The sequence below is a fragment of the Anolis sagrei genome, chromosome 2, assembly GCF_037176765.1.
Source record: "Anolis sagrei isolate rAnoSag1 chromosome 2, rAnoSag1.mat, whole genome shotgun sequence".
NCBI lineage: Eukaryota > Metazoa > Chordata > Lepidosauria > Squamata > Dactyloidae > Anolis > Anolis sagrei.
In genome coordinates this window covers 138101963-138118267 of record NC_090022.1, presented here as the reverse complement: position 1 = coordinate 138118267, position 16305 = coordinate 138101963, and the positions used below count along the sequence as shown (strand labels likewise).

At 43.0% G+C, this 16305-nt stretch overlaps 1 protein-coding gene across 1 annotated transcript; it reads right to left on the bottom strand.

Moving 5' to 3' along the window:
- Window positions 1-820: 820 nt before the first annotated feature.
- On the bottom strand, window positions 821-15181 carry INPP1 (inositol polyphosphate-1-phosphatase). Its single transcript, XM_060764115.2, has 6 exons — window positions 15008-15181; window positions 11115-11372; window positions 10601-10661; window positions 9097-9297; window positions 6852-7026; window positions 821-4586 (listed from the first exon to the last, which is right to left on the bottom strand). The coding sequence occupies exons 2-6, from the start codon at window positions 11316-11318 to the stop codon at window positions 4091-4093; spliced, it is 1137 nt and encodes a 378-aa protein (XP_060620098.2). The 5' UTR covers window positions 11319-11372; window positions 15008-15181; the 3' UTR covers window positions 821-4090.
- Between the last annotated feature and the right edge of the window lie 1124 nt (window positions 15182-16305).

Below are 16305 nucleotides of genomic sequence, written 5' to 3'. Positions count from 1 at the left end.
AGCTCCTAATACAAAAAAAAAAATCCTGTCAGTTCCTAAATATGGTTTTGAAAGCTGGACAGGAAAGAGAGCAAATAGGAAGAAAATTGGCTTATTTTAAATGTGGTTCTGTGACTACTGTGGGCTGCTAAAAAGAGAAATAATTCAGGCCTGGAACAAGTTCAGTCAAGGTGACTAAACAGAGGCTGTTATACCTTGGCCATATTATGAGGATGACATGATTCACTAGAAAACAGACGAATACATGAAAGGTGGAAGGCATATGAAAAGATTAAAGCCATATTCCAAATAGATAGACACAGTCAAGGAAGCCGTAGCTCTGAATTTGTAAAACCTGAGCAGGGCTGTTTGAGGTTACTCGTTCATGGGGTCTTCATAAAGTAAAGGATTTGTTCAATCTTAAAACACCACCATTTTAATTTCAGTATCAACAAATTTCAGTATCAACATTAGAAAAAAACCCCACTTTATTTATATGTTGAAAAAGCACCTGCAATTCTAAGCCACATTCTATTGTTAGAGATGTCATTATGGGGAACAAGTGTGTCTCAGGGGCTCTTCCACACAGCCATATGACCCAGAATATCAAGGCAGATAATCCACTATATCTGCTTTGAATTGGGTTATCTGAGTCTACACTGCCATATAAACCAGTTCACTGCCATATAATCCACACTGCCATATAATCCACACAGCAGAGTCTACACTGCCATATAATCCACACAGCTGTGTTGAAGGGGCCTGAAAATCAAAGAAACACAATATTTAAAATGCAGAGTTTTTATCTGGTTTGGTGATGGGTACAAATTTCTCGAGACTATTTTGAAAATGTGATGAATATATTTATTGTAAGTTAACACATGACAGAAAAGAAAACTGGCATTTCGTTTTCCAAATATATAGTTTCTTTGTCAGTATATTATGCTATGTTTGTCAGTATATTATGCTATTAAAGGCATATAGTACTGGCTCAAAACAAAATAAAATCAGTGAATATTCTGAGTTCCAATCTTCGGTACACATTATTGCTAGAATACTACTATAAAATTAAAAAAAAATATTCTGCCTCAAGACAACAAATACCATATTTTTACGTCCAGAGTCAATTACGGAGATCACATTAAACGCACATGTATAACTTTGAACAACATGCCAGTGTGGTTTAAGAGTTTCGAGTGTTGAACTCCAACTCTAGAAGACTGGGTAAAACTTAAGTCACACTCTCTCAGCCTCAGAGAAAGGCAAGGGTCTCTGAATGAATTCTGCCAACAAAACAGTATGACAGGGTTGCTATAAGTCAGAAACTACTTGAAGGCACACAACAACATTGGTATAAACCTGTGGTTCTCAACCTGAGAGTCCCCAGATGTTTTGGCCTTCAACTCCCAGAAATTCTAACAGCTGGTAAACTGGCTAGGATTTCTGGGAGTTGGAGGCCAAAACACCTGGGGACCCACAGGTCTCAACCACAGGTATAAAGAGATGCAAATTTAGAAATGGTTTTCAATCATTTAGACAGAATTACAACGCCATTTATCCAAACGGTGTGTTGTCTTCTGTTCAGAGGTTCGCCTTTTTATCTCCTTGCTTATGATTCTTCACCTTTAAATAAGACTTAGGGTGCATCGTGGGAGTTGTAGTTTTAGCTTTCTCTGCCAAAGAGTTCTGATGTCTCGCCAGGCTACAAGTCCCATGATTCCACAGCATTAAGCCATGGCAGTTTAAAAGGTGTCAAACTGCATTAATTCTACAGTGTAGATGCATCCTTTGCCTGGACAGGGTTTTCCTATTAGGGTTTCCAGATTTCAAATTGAAACTTATCTAGTCCTCCAAGTGAAGAATCTCAGGACAAGAACACTACCTTGAAAAATGTGCGCACATATTCTTTTCCTCATTTGGAAGCCCTGGCACTCTCTGGCTGAGAATTATAAATACGCACAATGGCAAATCTTGGAATTCCTTGGGATGGAACCACAGTTCTCCAGTGCTGGAGGGCCCTTGGTCTTTTGTATTTAAATAAAATATTAAATGCAATTGTGGTTGACTTACAGACGTTGTCAGAACCTGCCCCTCTGAGGCATCACAAGGGGTTCCTTAGTCAAAACCAAGTTGCAGAGGGTGTTTTCTTCACTTGTTTTACAATTTTGGCAGAGGGTTCCCAAAAGCAGACAACTGGATCCATCACCCTCCCATGGGGTAAATTATGGCTTCCTCCCTCCTCTTGGAATGCTTTTCATGATGCCACTTGCCAGTAATGGAGAGATATTCCTAAACCATAAGGGCTGCTTTAAAAAGAATACAGACACTGTTCTAGATCAAAACTTCTTAAACCAGTGGTTCTCAAACTGTGGGCCCCCAGGTGTTTTGACCTACAACTCCCAGAAACCCCAGCCAGTTTACCAGCTGTTAGGATTTCTGGGAGTTGAAGGCCAAAACATCTGGGGACCCACAGGTTGAGAACCACTGTCTTAAACCGTGGGTAGCTATGGAGTGTGGAATGTGGAGGTGCCAAAAATATTGACAACCGTAAAAGGCTTCTGAACGCCACCTAGTGGCTGTTTTAGATATTTAAATAAACCTGTTAGCAACAATACAGTGTTTATAGCAGACTCTATAGAAAATACTTCAGCTGTACTTCATAAAAAGGAAAATCAGCTTGTGTTCAGGAAGCTTGTAAATGCTGATTTACTATTGGCAAATATTGTGCAAATATTTCTCAGGCAGAAAGGAGTCACAAGTCGAAAAAAAGTAAGAATTCCATAATCTAATGAGCCTGCATCTAACTCTGGTTATAAAAAACCGTGAAATAGGAGTCATCACTTCACAAGACAACAATTTCCTGGAACCATATTTCCAGGATCACAGTATATATTTAGATTTGTTTCCTATTTGTGCTCTGACTTCTTCCAAAGAATCCCTGAGGATCTTCTATCCTTTGCACTACCCAAAAACCTATCTAAACAGTTGAGTCCAGGCTTCCTATATTAGCCTGCCAGTCCTTTCAGATTTCTGGGAGAGGCCTGGGACATTAAGTAGGAATAAGGGAGAGAGATGCTTGGTGATGAGTCCCAAGCTTTGGGCCTCTCTCCACAAGGAGGCAGGTGGTGCCTTCTTTCTGTCCTTTTGCCAGAAAGTGAATTTTATTCCATTCCAACAAGCATTTAGGAAGCTTGTTGGAACGGAATAAAATTCACTTTCTGGCAAAAGGATAGAAGGAAGGAGCCACCTGCCTCACAATAGAGAGAGGCCCGAAGCCTGGGGGAGAATGCTTCTGGAACATGGCCAGAAAACTCACAGCAACCCAGTGATTCCGGCCATGAAAGCCTTCGACAAGCATTTAGGAGTTGACCTAAATGGGCTTCTAATGGGTTTGCTGATTTGTTGATTTTTTATCTTTGGTCTTTTAATGTGATTTTTAAATGGTTCTAATTCTATTGCAATTAGCTAGATCGTTTAGTTTAATTGCATTTTAAGAACAACTTTTACATCATTTACTGATGTACTTGCATGTATATGTTTTCATTTTTGCAAGCTGCCTTGAATTCCATTATTGGGAAAAAGGCAGGATACAAATGAACAAATAAGTAAGGAAAAAAGCCTATTCTGAGCAGGTCTTGTTAGAAAGGAAGTCTAAAACCAGTTAATTAGAGCTGGTATAGACTCTCCCTACAGAGCTGGAAGGGACTTGAAGGGCCTCTTGACTTTGTTTCTTACACAAAGAAGAATTGTCTATTTATAATCCCTCCACCACCACCATCTTCCAGAGAATTCTATTCCAGTTGCTGTGTACAAGAACACAGGGGGCAAAAGCACCACAAAAGTTTCGTCTGTGTGATCCCACAAGATGAAACTGGTCAAGCATCACACTCTTAAGGGTCTAGGACTGAAACAAATGGAACGGAAAGGGCAAACGACACAGATATGTGCAACGTCCATACCAAGTGCTACTCATTGTACCATATTGCCTCAACCCATAAATGGAATAGATTGGTCCCATAAACACTAAGGATGTCATACAGTTCCTTGCCTGGTGATTAACTTCCTCCCCTAATGTGAAGATGAGGGGTCTTGCCCACTTGGAGAAGGCACTTCAGAAGGTATCCTTGGCTGCCACCAAAGTGGCCATCACAGCCTCCAGGTGCTCTTGCGAGATGTAGGCCACCAGACCTCCTTGGTTGGCCCAGCGCTCGGCACCCACAGAGCCCTCCACTGGCTTGTTGTAGGTCAGTCCGGGGAGCTGACTGCGTTGCCCATCCTGCCATGCCTGCAATGACAGCAAAAGATCCACCATGCCCCCTCCCAGGGCCCGCAAGATCGCATGAGGGCCACAGGAGTCCCATTTGAAGGTGCTCCCCTCCGAGAGCACGTAGGCATCTGCAAGGCCCAGGGCCACACACAGCATCTTGTACCCTGCCCCAGAGGCAAAGTAGAGCTGCTCCCCATAGAGAGGGGCCAGAGCCTTTTGCAGGGCTGGTTTCTCATTGCTGCTTAGCACCACACGTGGGGTAGGCCGCAGCACGGGCTGGCTGAGCGAGCTCAGGTTGGTGCCTTTGTAGGAGATGCCCCAGTGATATTTGCTCTGCCACCTGCAAGGGAGAGTGGGAACAGTCAGTTAAAACTTGTAAGAAGATGCAACAAAGCTTTGAAAGGGTTCGTTTTTTGGACTACAAATCCCAGAATCCCCTCTGCTGTAGGGTTCCAGGAGCTGTAGTCAAAAGCAGTCTCTTTTCCAAGTTCTAAAAAACATCATGAAATTAATAGTCCTTAGATGAGAGAGAAACTTGACAGCGACTCTTCCCAAATTATTGATCGGATCAAGGAAGTTCATTGAGGGCTGCTACTAAACATTGTGAGGCAGTCTAATTGCATTATTGGTTGCAGGCAAAAAAACATAATCAAAAAGGGGCATGGATGGAAGGAGGAGGGAAGGTTTAGCAAATGAGAACCATGTTCTGGAATCAGCTCCATGGGATCTTTAAAACAGCTAATTTGTTTTGGAAAGGCATGGCCTTTTAGAGATCATAACATTTTGGAAAACCGGGCATCTCCATAGCCTTTTGGAAATGTGACCATTTGGAGATTAATTGGCATTCACACTATTTGGAATAATCATAAATTTTTGTAAAGTATGATCTTCCTGAGAACAGTTAAATATTCGTTTGAGTGAATCTTCTCAGTGGTAAATATCCACTAGTATTTATGCAAGGCAAATTCAGCTTCTCAGTTGTTAGACTGATATACCCGGTTCTCTTTGTGAACTGTTAGGAACAAAGATATGCCAATGCACAAAATATATAACAGATCTTCAGAAGTGTTATTTCAATTGCCCCAAAATCACCTACTCTCCCATAAAATATATTGTTTTTTAAATCATGTTCTCAAGAGAACAAAATAAGTAGTCTTTGTTAAAAGTAACATAGATGATTTACTTGCAAACTTCATGTATTCAGCATATAGGTATGTTTTTTATTGGCTGATAGTTTAAACAGTAAGTTCTCTAAAGTATTCTGTTTTAGTCTCTTCTCTGTTGCATACAGACTAACACACTCTACAGTCTAATACATTACTGAATATTGACTCAATATAGACTGACAACTCACTGCAGCATACTGACACTTACAATTGCATACTGTACTCACTGGCTTCTAAACTGTACTGCTGCAAACTCTAAAACAAACTGTACTGTACTGTACTGAATTCTAAAAATGGAGTCTCAGTCTGAATAGACCCAGATCTGGTCACATGGTCTGAAGTCCCTCCCACAAGCTCAAACAACACAGAGTTAAGTGACAACTGCATACTAAATCATATACATACAATATAGTAAGCAATCACAATTATATACACAGTAAAGAACTAGTATAGGAGGCTAGTAGAACAATTTAGGAACCAGACTATCTGTGTGTATGTTAGGAGATAAAGGAAAACACCCCATGTGTGTGGCAATAAAAAAAAAGAATAACATTTTCAAAACAAACGTAAGCTAAACTTCACGGTATTAACCTTTGTGTCAGGCCAAGATACTTGTCTGCTTGAGGTACTGACACCAATCAATGTATAGAAGCAATCTGGATTGGCAACATCATCTTTCTTCAACCCTGTCTTTCATCACCCTGGAGGTCAGCAAACTAGTTTAGTGGGCTGAAACCATGGCCTGAGGCACAGACGTTGTTCTATGCTCAGACAAGGGGAAATAGTTAGACCAGTGGTTCTCAACCTGTGGGTCCCCAGGTGTTGTGGACTACAACTTCCAAAAATCCCAGCCATCTTACCAGCTGTTAGGATATCTGGGAGTTGAAGGCCAAAACACCCGGGGACCCACAGGTTGAGAACCACTGATAGAAGAATCAGGAGGAATGTCTGGGTGGGTGTGACAGATACCTGCCTGACCCTGAATCAGAATGTGCTGAGCTTCTCCCATCTTGCGAGCCATCCTGGATCCCACTCTGGGAAGAAGATGGGCTGTTAAATAAATAAATAAAGTACGACCCTCTTATCCATGGGGGAAACAATTGTTCCTGAACTTACTATGGAAGCAGGAAACTCTGGATGATAGTGAACCCCACTGAAATGAATGACTTCTGCCAGAAGGTATCATTGTATTGAAGGACCTAGAAAATGCCTTTAAAATATCCCCTCTAGCAATTTGCCAGGTTGTTAAAATTTATATGGTAACTTCTGGCAGAAGACTACTATAAAATAGTCTGGAGGGCATATTTTGTCTGATGTGGGTAGGTAAAAGTGCGCGTACCAGTCCTATGGTATGTCCTATGGTATGTGGGTTCTCTTCTGTGCACTCTGATGTGTTTGTAAATACATATATGAGGAAACTCCTGTGGTGGTAGCATTACCTGTGTGTTTGAGGGTCTTCCTGGAAGAAGGGCTCATTGATGATACCTAGGACAGGTTCCCCTGAGTGACGATCGTACACCCCAATAAGCACCAATGCTGAGCGAAGCCCAGATGGATAGATGCCATCCACGGGCATCACATGGCCCCGCCCACGGATGTACTGATTGGTAGAATCTGGAGAGAGAGAAAACCCACGAGATTAAACTTCTGTAACTCGTTAGAGCTCACATCTTGTCTACAATTAATCCAAGGAGACATTTTTAATTTAAAGAAAAAGTGGTGGGTGATGGGAAACCCCTCAGCTTGAAAGCCACAACACTAGAACAGAAAAGCAAATGGGTGGATCTGGTACAAGGCAGTTTCTGACTGTTAGAAAAAGGGATTTAGTGGATAAAGGTAAAGGTTTCCTCTGACATTAAGTGTCTGACTCTGGAGGGTGGTGTTCAGCTCCATTTCTAAGCCAAAGAGCCGGCATTGTCCATAGACACCTCCAAGGTCATGTAGCCAGCATGACTGCATGGAATACTGTTAACTTTCCACCAAGGCAGTACCTATTGATCTACTCACATTTGCATGTTTTTGAGCTGCTAGGCTGGCAGAAAATAAAGAGAATACTTCATGCCTAAACCGACTGGTCCAATCAAAGGAAGAAGCTGTTTTCCCAGGGCTCCTAAACCTGAAAAACCACAGTAGAGCGCTAGAGCTGTTCATAAGGTGGTAGGAAAAATACAGCCCTCCACAGGCTTATGGACTTCAAATCTTAACAACTCTAGTCAGAATAGTCAAAGGCAAGGAAGCGGCAATTCAGTAGCAGAGAAGATTGCATGGTTCATGCCCCTGATACTGAAGGTCCAAATTATCTTTCATGTAAGGACTGCCTCATTGAGCACCGGCAAAGGTGACCACCAAGCTCACAAGTGATTTGTAGTTTTAGGTCATCACAATTCCCTGAGTTGGAAACTGTATTCTCCAAACATCTTTTATTTATTTATTTGCTGCATTTATATCCTGCTCTTCTCACCCCTAAGGGGACTCAGGGCGGCTTACAAAAAAGGCACAACTCAATGCCATACATACATAGGATAATGCAAACATATACACTACAACCAAATAATTTAAAATATATCAATCTGAAAACAATTAATTAAATTCACACAATCCAAAAGCACATTCCAGGAGCCATTACGGTTGTCAAATTGCATTGTTCTATAGTCACTTACTGCACTGAGAATTATTGTCCAAAGTTTGGTCCCACATCCAAGTCTTCACTGATCTAATTTTACTGTGGAGGGAGTTCCATAGCCGAGGGATCACCACTGAGAAGGCCCTGTCCCTCACCCCCACCAATCACGTCTGCGAAGGGAGTGGGATCGAGAGCAAGGATTCCCTGGACTATCTTAACCTCATTATACTCACCAGTTATACTGTTAGGTCTGAGACCTTTTAAAAATACAATACAAGTATTCTTCACCTCCAAGTGACCAGCTTCTGATCAAAAGAAACTTAGTATAATGCCAAGTTTTAACTTTGTTTGAGGTTTATTTAAATACATTATAACTGTATTCTCAATTTGCTTCTGACACGATAAATACGTAAATATACTTAATCCTTTAGAGATATTCTACTAAATGCAGTGGGTGAACAAGAAACCCACAGGAAAGTGAGAAGAAAACATCTGGCCATAATATGAAAATGATATCATGACAGCACACAGCAACAGATTTTACCGGCCAAGGATCTAACACAGAGCTTCTTAAACCTTTTGCACTTGAGAAATGTTGACATGATCCCAGATATATAGATATATAAAATAGGTCTAAAAACCAAACATTTACTGTTAATAAACCTACATTTATTATACTTGCTCAACAGGCTCATTTCCTCATTTCCAGCTGAAGCATTTTTTTTGCAGAGTCCACTGGAAACGCTGCATGTTATTGCTAACAGATTTCTGTAAATGGGCGGTGTTCTTTTTTTTTTTTAACTTTTTGCCAAATTTTTCATGATCCAATATTGAGCTAAGGGGATCCCATTTGAGATCAGGATCCAGTGATCTAACTGAATTTAAAGACAAGCCCTCTGTTATAATCTGAGTTCACAGGTTCAGCAAGCATTCTCTGAGAAAGGGGCGAGGAACATTCGGCTTTCGAAATGTTGCCAACATCTGAAGGCTCACAAACTGAAGCCATGTTTTCAGATATTTCAAGCGTCTCACATAGCAACTTTGCCAATTAAGTCACTTACCGATGGGGTCAATCCACACTGCCAGGTTTTCTGTGGGGATTGCCACAGTCACCTCATCCACAGCTGGGTCTGAAAGCACCACCTCTTGATGAATAGCCGCAGCTAACAGGTCAGCAGCTGTCTGGTTCCGATCCAGGATTTTTTGCAGCAAGGCAGCCGTGTCTTGTTCAGTGGAGCAAACCTGGACCACCACAGTCTCCCCTACAAAGCATACAAAGCTCAACCAATTGGTCAGCCTTTCCCTAGGCCTCAATCTAGGAAAACAGATAGTGTCCTCAACTCTAGCGCAATATGAACAACTGGTAAAGTGCAGGTTGGACTATAGTTATATTCGGCCTGGTATACCTAGCTTTGGAGATGCAGGAAAAGACTGATGAAGAAGAGGGAGCAAGTTATTCTTTCCCCTTCTGTACCCAGTCTCCCAACAAGCCTGGGACAAGTATATCACTTCAACCATGTATATTCCAGCCCTGGATATATGATTTAGGAACCCAACACTTGACAGATTGCCCTTTTAGTTAGGAACTTGCCCATATCCTGTACTCAAAATCGGAGCCCTTCCTCAGAGCACCTGACTGGCAGAGCTTTGGAGGATGGGAGCAAGAGAGAGACACTTTGCAGGTCCACTCCATTAAATGCTCTCCAATTATCCTCCACCTCCCAATCCTTTCACCAATACATTAAGCCATTTATCTTTTCCACGTTGGTCTGATGGGGTATGATTGGGTGCTCTCTAAAGATCATCATGCCATTTAATTACCCATTTGTTATGGAAGGAAGAATATAGATATCTCCAACAAGACGCAAGTAAATATAAATTATTATTATTATTAGAAACACAACTAGATGAGTCCACAGCAAACAAGATCACTCTGCTGGCTGTTGTATTGGATCACATGTTGGATACTTGCCAAGTGTCTAGGACTGTGTGATGTATCGGCGAATGATGTGTGCAGATTCCAGTAAGGTGGCCTTCTGCAGCTAGCAGATGGTAATTTTGTCAGCGCTGATTGTGTTAAGTGCAAGCCAAGGTCTTTAGGCACTGCACTCAATGTGCCGATCACCACTGGGACTACCTTTACTGGCTTGTGCCAGAGTTGTTGTTGTTGTTACTATTATTAACACAGTCCCCAAGTAAGGAACAAGATAGATTCTGTAGGTTTGTTCTTAAGTTGAATTTGTTTGTAAGTCAGAATAGGTACATTTTTAAGTGTAACTCCAGCTATATACACACACACACACGGTTTGGATATCATATCTCGGGGACTGCTAGTACTAATATACTGGAGCAAGAAAGTATCACGAAAGCAGACCAAGAGGAGACCTCTTTCTTTGGGAAAGTGCTTTACTAAAGATTGGAAATGAAGGAACAAGAGCCAATTTCAAGATTAAAGCACACCATAACAAGTAGAGGTGGAAGCCAAAGAATGGGGCCAGAGAGTCAAGGATTCAAGAGATAATAGAATGATACCCCCCTCCACTGCTCAAAGTAACCATCACTTACCAAGGCCATTTTCAAATTTGTTGGACTCTTCACCAAGAATATGATCTTCCAGTTCTGGAAACTGGGGGCAGAAACAAGGTAAAATTAAGGAAAGAAAGGGTGCTACTGAGCTGAGCGGGAAAAAAGTGAATATTATTTAATTTCTCGGTTGGGAAGCCCTAGTTTCCCATCCCACTCCGCCCACTGCACTGTCTTCTCTGTGTTTTCCTATTCATGGGGACCACGGGGACAAGGAAGTATCAAGCAAGTGAATGCAGCCATGGCTTGTGTTTCTGCCTTTGTGCTCATTATTTCTAGGCATCATTACAGGCAGGACTGGAGCCATAATATTGAGTAGACAGAAAACACAAGCAGATGGGCATCTCTGTCTACTTGCTCGCCCACTGTATTCTTCAGGATGGTGCAGTTAGGGACGGAAAGCCATTTCTTTGGCTCAACTAGTGTTTTCATATCTCTTGGGTCTTGCTGGGCGATATTTCCTACAGGAACCAGGGGTTCTTTGTACAGCACGTACCTCCTTTCCCACATCATGTTTGATGACCTCTTGGATCAACACATCTGCCAGCGTCTTGAAGTCCTGCAGGAACTTCTTGTTCTTTTCTGCCCCTCGCTTCTCCTCAATGAGCAAGCTGAAGAGGGCCTCCTCCTGCCGACAGAGCTGGGCAATGTGGGCTGCCTTCTCTGATGCAGCAAGCAGGCTCCTCAGGAGAGCAGCCATGGTTTCAGTGATCCCTGGACCAGCCCGAGTCTCCGAGCCAATGTCTGCTGGTCTCTAGAAAAAAAGAAAGAATGGGAGGGAATGGGCATAAATGTGGTAGCAGTCGCCGGTACACTGGGAAAAACATTTTCCAGTTGTTTTCTCCCTGCTCCTCAGCTTTTTAAACCTAATAATAATAATTAAAAGTTGAAGACAGATCGCAAGTGTAGACTCTGCAAGGAAGCAGATGAAACAATAGATCACATCCTCCGAAGATTGCGCAGACATACTACAAGCAGAGGCACAACACCGTAGACTCATTGGAACTTGTGCCACAAATACCATATGAGGCAACTTCAGCATCCATTGATTTTGGCATCCACAGGGGCTCCTGAAACCAAACCCCAGAAGCAGTGCCTGTGTTAGATCATCAGGGCCCAGTATCCTGGCATCCCTCTTTCCTGCTCATAACAACTCTATAAAACAGCAAACCTATAAAATAGGCGGGGATGAAAAGCAGTGAGTGGTCAAAGGCTATTCAGCTAGCCTCACCCTGCCACTGCCAAGTATGAAGCAACTCGAGCCATCCACTCAGCCTCATATTATTAAAAGAAGCCAATTCATTACATTTTATAACAGTACAGTGAGGAGCCCCCAGTGGTACAGCAGGTTTAAGCACTAAGCTGCTGAACTTGCTGACCCAAAGGTTGGCAGTTCAAATCCGAGGAGCGGGGTGAGCTTCCGCTCTTAGCCCCAGGTTCTGCCTACATAGCAGTTTAAAAACATGCAAATGTGGGTAGATCAATAGATACTGTGTGAAGGTAACAGCACTCCATGAAGTCATGCCGGCCACACGACCTTGGAGGTGTCTACTGCCAATGCTTGCTCTTCGGCTTAGAAATGGAGAGGAGCACCATCCCCCAGAGTCAGACTTGACTAGACTTATTGTCATAGGGAAACCTTTACCTTTTAACAATGCAGTAAAAGATATAAAGAAAGGGGGGACGGGACAGGGACAAAACATAAAGAGAAGAAAAAATACGTTGTTTAATCCTCCTCTGAGCAGTCATATGTCTTGTGAACCAACAGCCACAAAATGAATTTAACAGGGTTTTCTTAGGCAAGGAAAACTCAACAGGTGCCTTTCCCAGTCCCTTCTTCTGAAATACAGCCTACAGCTCCTCAGATTTCTTGGCCATTTCCCATCTAAGGACTAACCATGCTGATCCTGCTTAACTTCCAAGATCAGACAGGATTTGTGCCTCTAGGACAGAGGTTTCCAAACTCTGTGTTGCGACATGTCAGTGCCTCAGTTGCAGTGTGTAGGTGTGTCCTGTGCATATAACACGGAACCTCTGAATCACAATGGGTTAATCCCTTGTGCCGGCAGGACTGCTGGGAAGCAGGGTGAGCTCCTGTCTGTCAGCTCCAGCTTCCCATGCAGAAGTCTCCCACAGGATGGTAAAACATCCCCACGGAAGTTCCCTGGGCAAAATCCTTGCAGACGGCCAATTCTCTCACACCAGAAGCGACTTGCAGTTTCTCTAGTCACTCCTGACATGGGAAAAAAAGCAATAAATAATAGACTTGGCTTTGTGAGCAAGCATTTGCAAGTACGGTGTAACTGACATAGGAAAATGGAACAATTAAACGATGATTGGACGATGTGACTGGCCAATGTTTTCAGCAAGGAAATGCTAATGACATATGTTGGTTATTGACTTTGCTATGGTTTTATAATATTTTAATGTTTTAATTGTATTTTATGGTCTTGGTACCAACTGTGAACCGCCCTAAGTCACCTGTGGGCTGAGAGGGACAGTATATAAATATAGTAAATAAATAATAAATATTTTTTTAAAAAAAAGATGCATGAAAGGTTTTCATGAGAAGTGTTGTGTCCTGATACATTTTGTTATTATAAGTTATGCATGTGTTTTTATCTGTAAAAGGAGTTGGTTTAACATCCCATTTACTAACAAACTAAATGACTGTTTTGTGAAATGCTTCATGCCTAAAAAGTATGCCACAAGCATAACGTTTGGAAAGCTCTGCTTTAGGATACATAGGTGAACTAATCAGTTAAACATATATATTTATATATGCAATTACATGATGTAACAGGTATTTTTGTTCCTAGGTGATAAATGTCATTTCCTAATGGTTTCTATCATAAAAACATGGATAAAAGAACTTCCTGTATTAGACTCAGGTGGAAATTTGCCTTGTATCTATTTGCAGTGTTCTTACCCTTGTTCATATGCATCTTGCATTGCATGTCATCCTGCGTTTAATTGGTCTTATCAGTTTATACATCTGTTGGCAGTTGTGCACATTTTACCGCTGACCGTAATAAAGTTCTGATTGATTTTTGTTCCTGGGTTATAAATGTCATTTCCTAATTGGTTCCGTCATAAAAACATGGCCAAAGTTGATTAAACTGCAAAAACTTTGTTTTTGCAAGACATCCTGGAACACACTGTGCTCTAGTTTTTCCTTGTGGCTCAACCAATTCAAGATACTTTGTGGCAGCCACAAAAACAAAGTTTCTGGAGTTGAACAACTACTTTCAAAAGAAGCACTGCGTAATTAAATAGGAAATAACACTTTTAAACAGTAACACTATGTTTTCAAAATTTGTTACATAGTATTATCTATGTAGCTCTCTGGATGCATCTACACCTGTGTTTTTTTTTTGGGTTTTTGTTTTTTTTGTCGTGTCAGGAGCGACTGCTCCTGTTGTGAGAGAATTGGCCGTGTGCAAGGATGTTGCCCAGGGGACACCTGGATGATTTTTTGATGTTTTGTCATCCTTGTGGGAGGCTTCTGTCATGTCCCCGCATGAGGAGCTGGAGCTGATAGAGGGAGCTCATCCGCCTCTCCCCGGATTCGAACCTGTGACTTGTCGGTCTTCAGTCCTGTCAGCACGGGGCTTTAACCCACTGCGCCACCGGGGGCTCCATCTACACCTGGTGGCACAGCGGGATAAACTACTGAACTTGCTGACCAAAAGGTTGGCGGTTTGAATCCGGGGAGTGGGGGGAGCTTCCGCTGTTAGGACCAGCTTCTGCCAACCTAGCAGTTAGAACACATGAAAATGTGAGTAGATCAATAGGTACCGCTTCGATGGCAAGGTAATGGCGCTTCATGCAGTCATGCTGGTCACATGACCTTCGAGGTGTCTATGGACAAAGCCGGCTCTTTGACTTAAAAATGGAGATGAACGTCACCATCCCCAGAGTCAGACATAATTAGAGTTAATGTCAAGGGGAAAGCTTTCCCTTTACCTTATACTTTAGAAAGAATGCATTTTTAACCCCATTTTCACTGCTACTGATTTTTGGGAGTTGCAGTTCTACAAGGCCTTGAGCTTTCCCTGCTGGGGCCTCCCCAAACGACAAACCCCAGGATCCCATACCAGGGAACCAAGGCAGGTTAATTCTATACAGTGAGGCACCCTTTCTCTAGCGCCCGCTCTGCTTCTCCATGAATGCAATGTTGCTAATGCTCAACCCTCCAACATTTCCCCCTTCACTATTGCCACGTCACGCGTGACGTCATCCCCACAACAGAACGTTTGTTTCTCTTGCCTGAATCCGGGGAGAGAGGGAGGAGGGCGGGAGAGAGGGGCAATGGAGGGGAACCCAGGCCTGGGGAGGGAAGGAGGGAAGGAAGGAAGGAAGGAGGGAGACCCTCGGCCTGCTCCTTACCGGATCTCGCCCGCGGCCTCCGCTCTTCGTTCCCGGAGGCGGGCTCCCCGCCTCTCCTCCCGGCCTGGGCGGGGATGGGAGCCTCCTCCGGCCGAGCTTCCCCCTGTTTCCGGCCCAGGCCCGATGGGGCTCGAGGAGGCAGGCAGGGCCACACCACTCGAATGGCTCCACGCTGTGGCATCCTGGGAGTCGCCGCTTGGCAGAGTCTAGCCTTCTCTTGAAGACGGCCCGGAAGTTTCAATTGGTACCCTCCTTTCGCTCCCACCACCCTCACAAGAATGGCTAGTGGGGACGAGAGAGAGAGGGGGGGGGCTTCTCAGTGGTGGCCCCCCGCCTCTGGAATGACCTTCCAGGGGAAATAAGACAGGACCCACCCCTCCCCTCTTTTCATAAGAGCTTGAAGACCTGGTGGTTTTAACAAGCCTTTGAGAACGACTAGTTCTAGCCCAGCCCTAGGCATTGTTAGAATATGGCCTTGCACTTCCTACTTACTACCCCAGTCATTCCTCTAATTGAGCCATCACCCCTCAAGCAGGGAGCTTTGTGATGGTTGAACAGAAGCTCTCCGAAGCTCTAGGTGCTCTTACTGCCTATTACAGGGAAAAACAGCTGATCCCTAATCCATCTAAAACACAGACATGTGCTTTTCATCTCAAGAACAGACAAGCATCTGGAGCTCTGAGGACGTGGCTTGTTACTACCCTGGGGTCTTTGTTGAGAGGCGATTAGCTGTCCCTGATTGTTTCTTGTCTGCAGTTCCCCTGCGTTTGAGTGTTGTTCTTTATTTACTGTTATAATTTTAGAGTTTTTAAAGTCTTTAAAAAGAGCTTGAAGACCCAGCTATTCCGATGGGCCTTTCCAGAATAGAAACTTCAGCAATATGTCCCAGAAGCACTTTATCAGAGTTTTAAGATTGTCTGCACACTGCACTTACCCTAAATTCCGACATACCACCTGTCACACCCAACACTTTTTAATATGTACCCATCACACTTGGCCTAGCCCTAGTTTTATTGTGTCGTGGTGTATTGTTTTTATTGTTTACTGCTATTGTTTTATTGTTTGATTTGCTTTAAGTTATGTGTTTTGTTATGCTGTTGTTTTATTGAGGCCTTGGCCTGTGTAAGCCGCATCGAGTCCTTTGGGAGATTTATTTATTAACAAATAAAGTTAATAATAATAATAATAATAACCTGGGAAGGAACCCCACTGGAGCATTGCAGCGCACCCAAATACCTGGGAGTCACTCTGGACCATGCTCTGACCTACAAGAAGCACTGCCTGAATATCAAGCATGA

Coding starts and splice junctions, on each gene's coding strand:
- INPP1 (XM_060764115.2), bottom strand. CDS start 11,318: ATGGCTGCTCTCCTGAGGAGCCTGCTTGCTGCATCAGAGAAGGCAGCC. Junction 10,662..11,114: donor AACATGATGTGGGAAAGGAG/GTACGTGCTGTA, acceptor TTCTGCCCCCAG/TTTCCAGAACTGGAAGATCA. Junction 4,587..6,851: donor GAAGACCCTCAAACACACAG/GTAATGCTACCA, acceptor TCTCCCTTGCAG/GTGGCAGAGCAAATATCACT.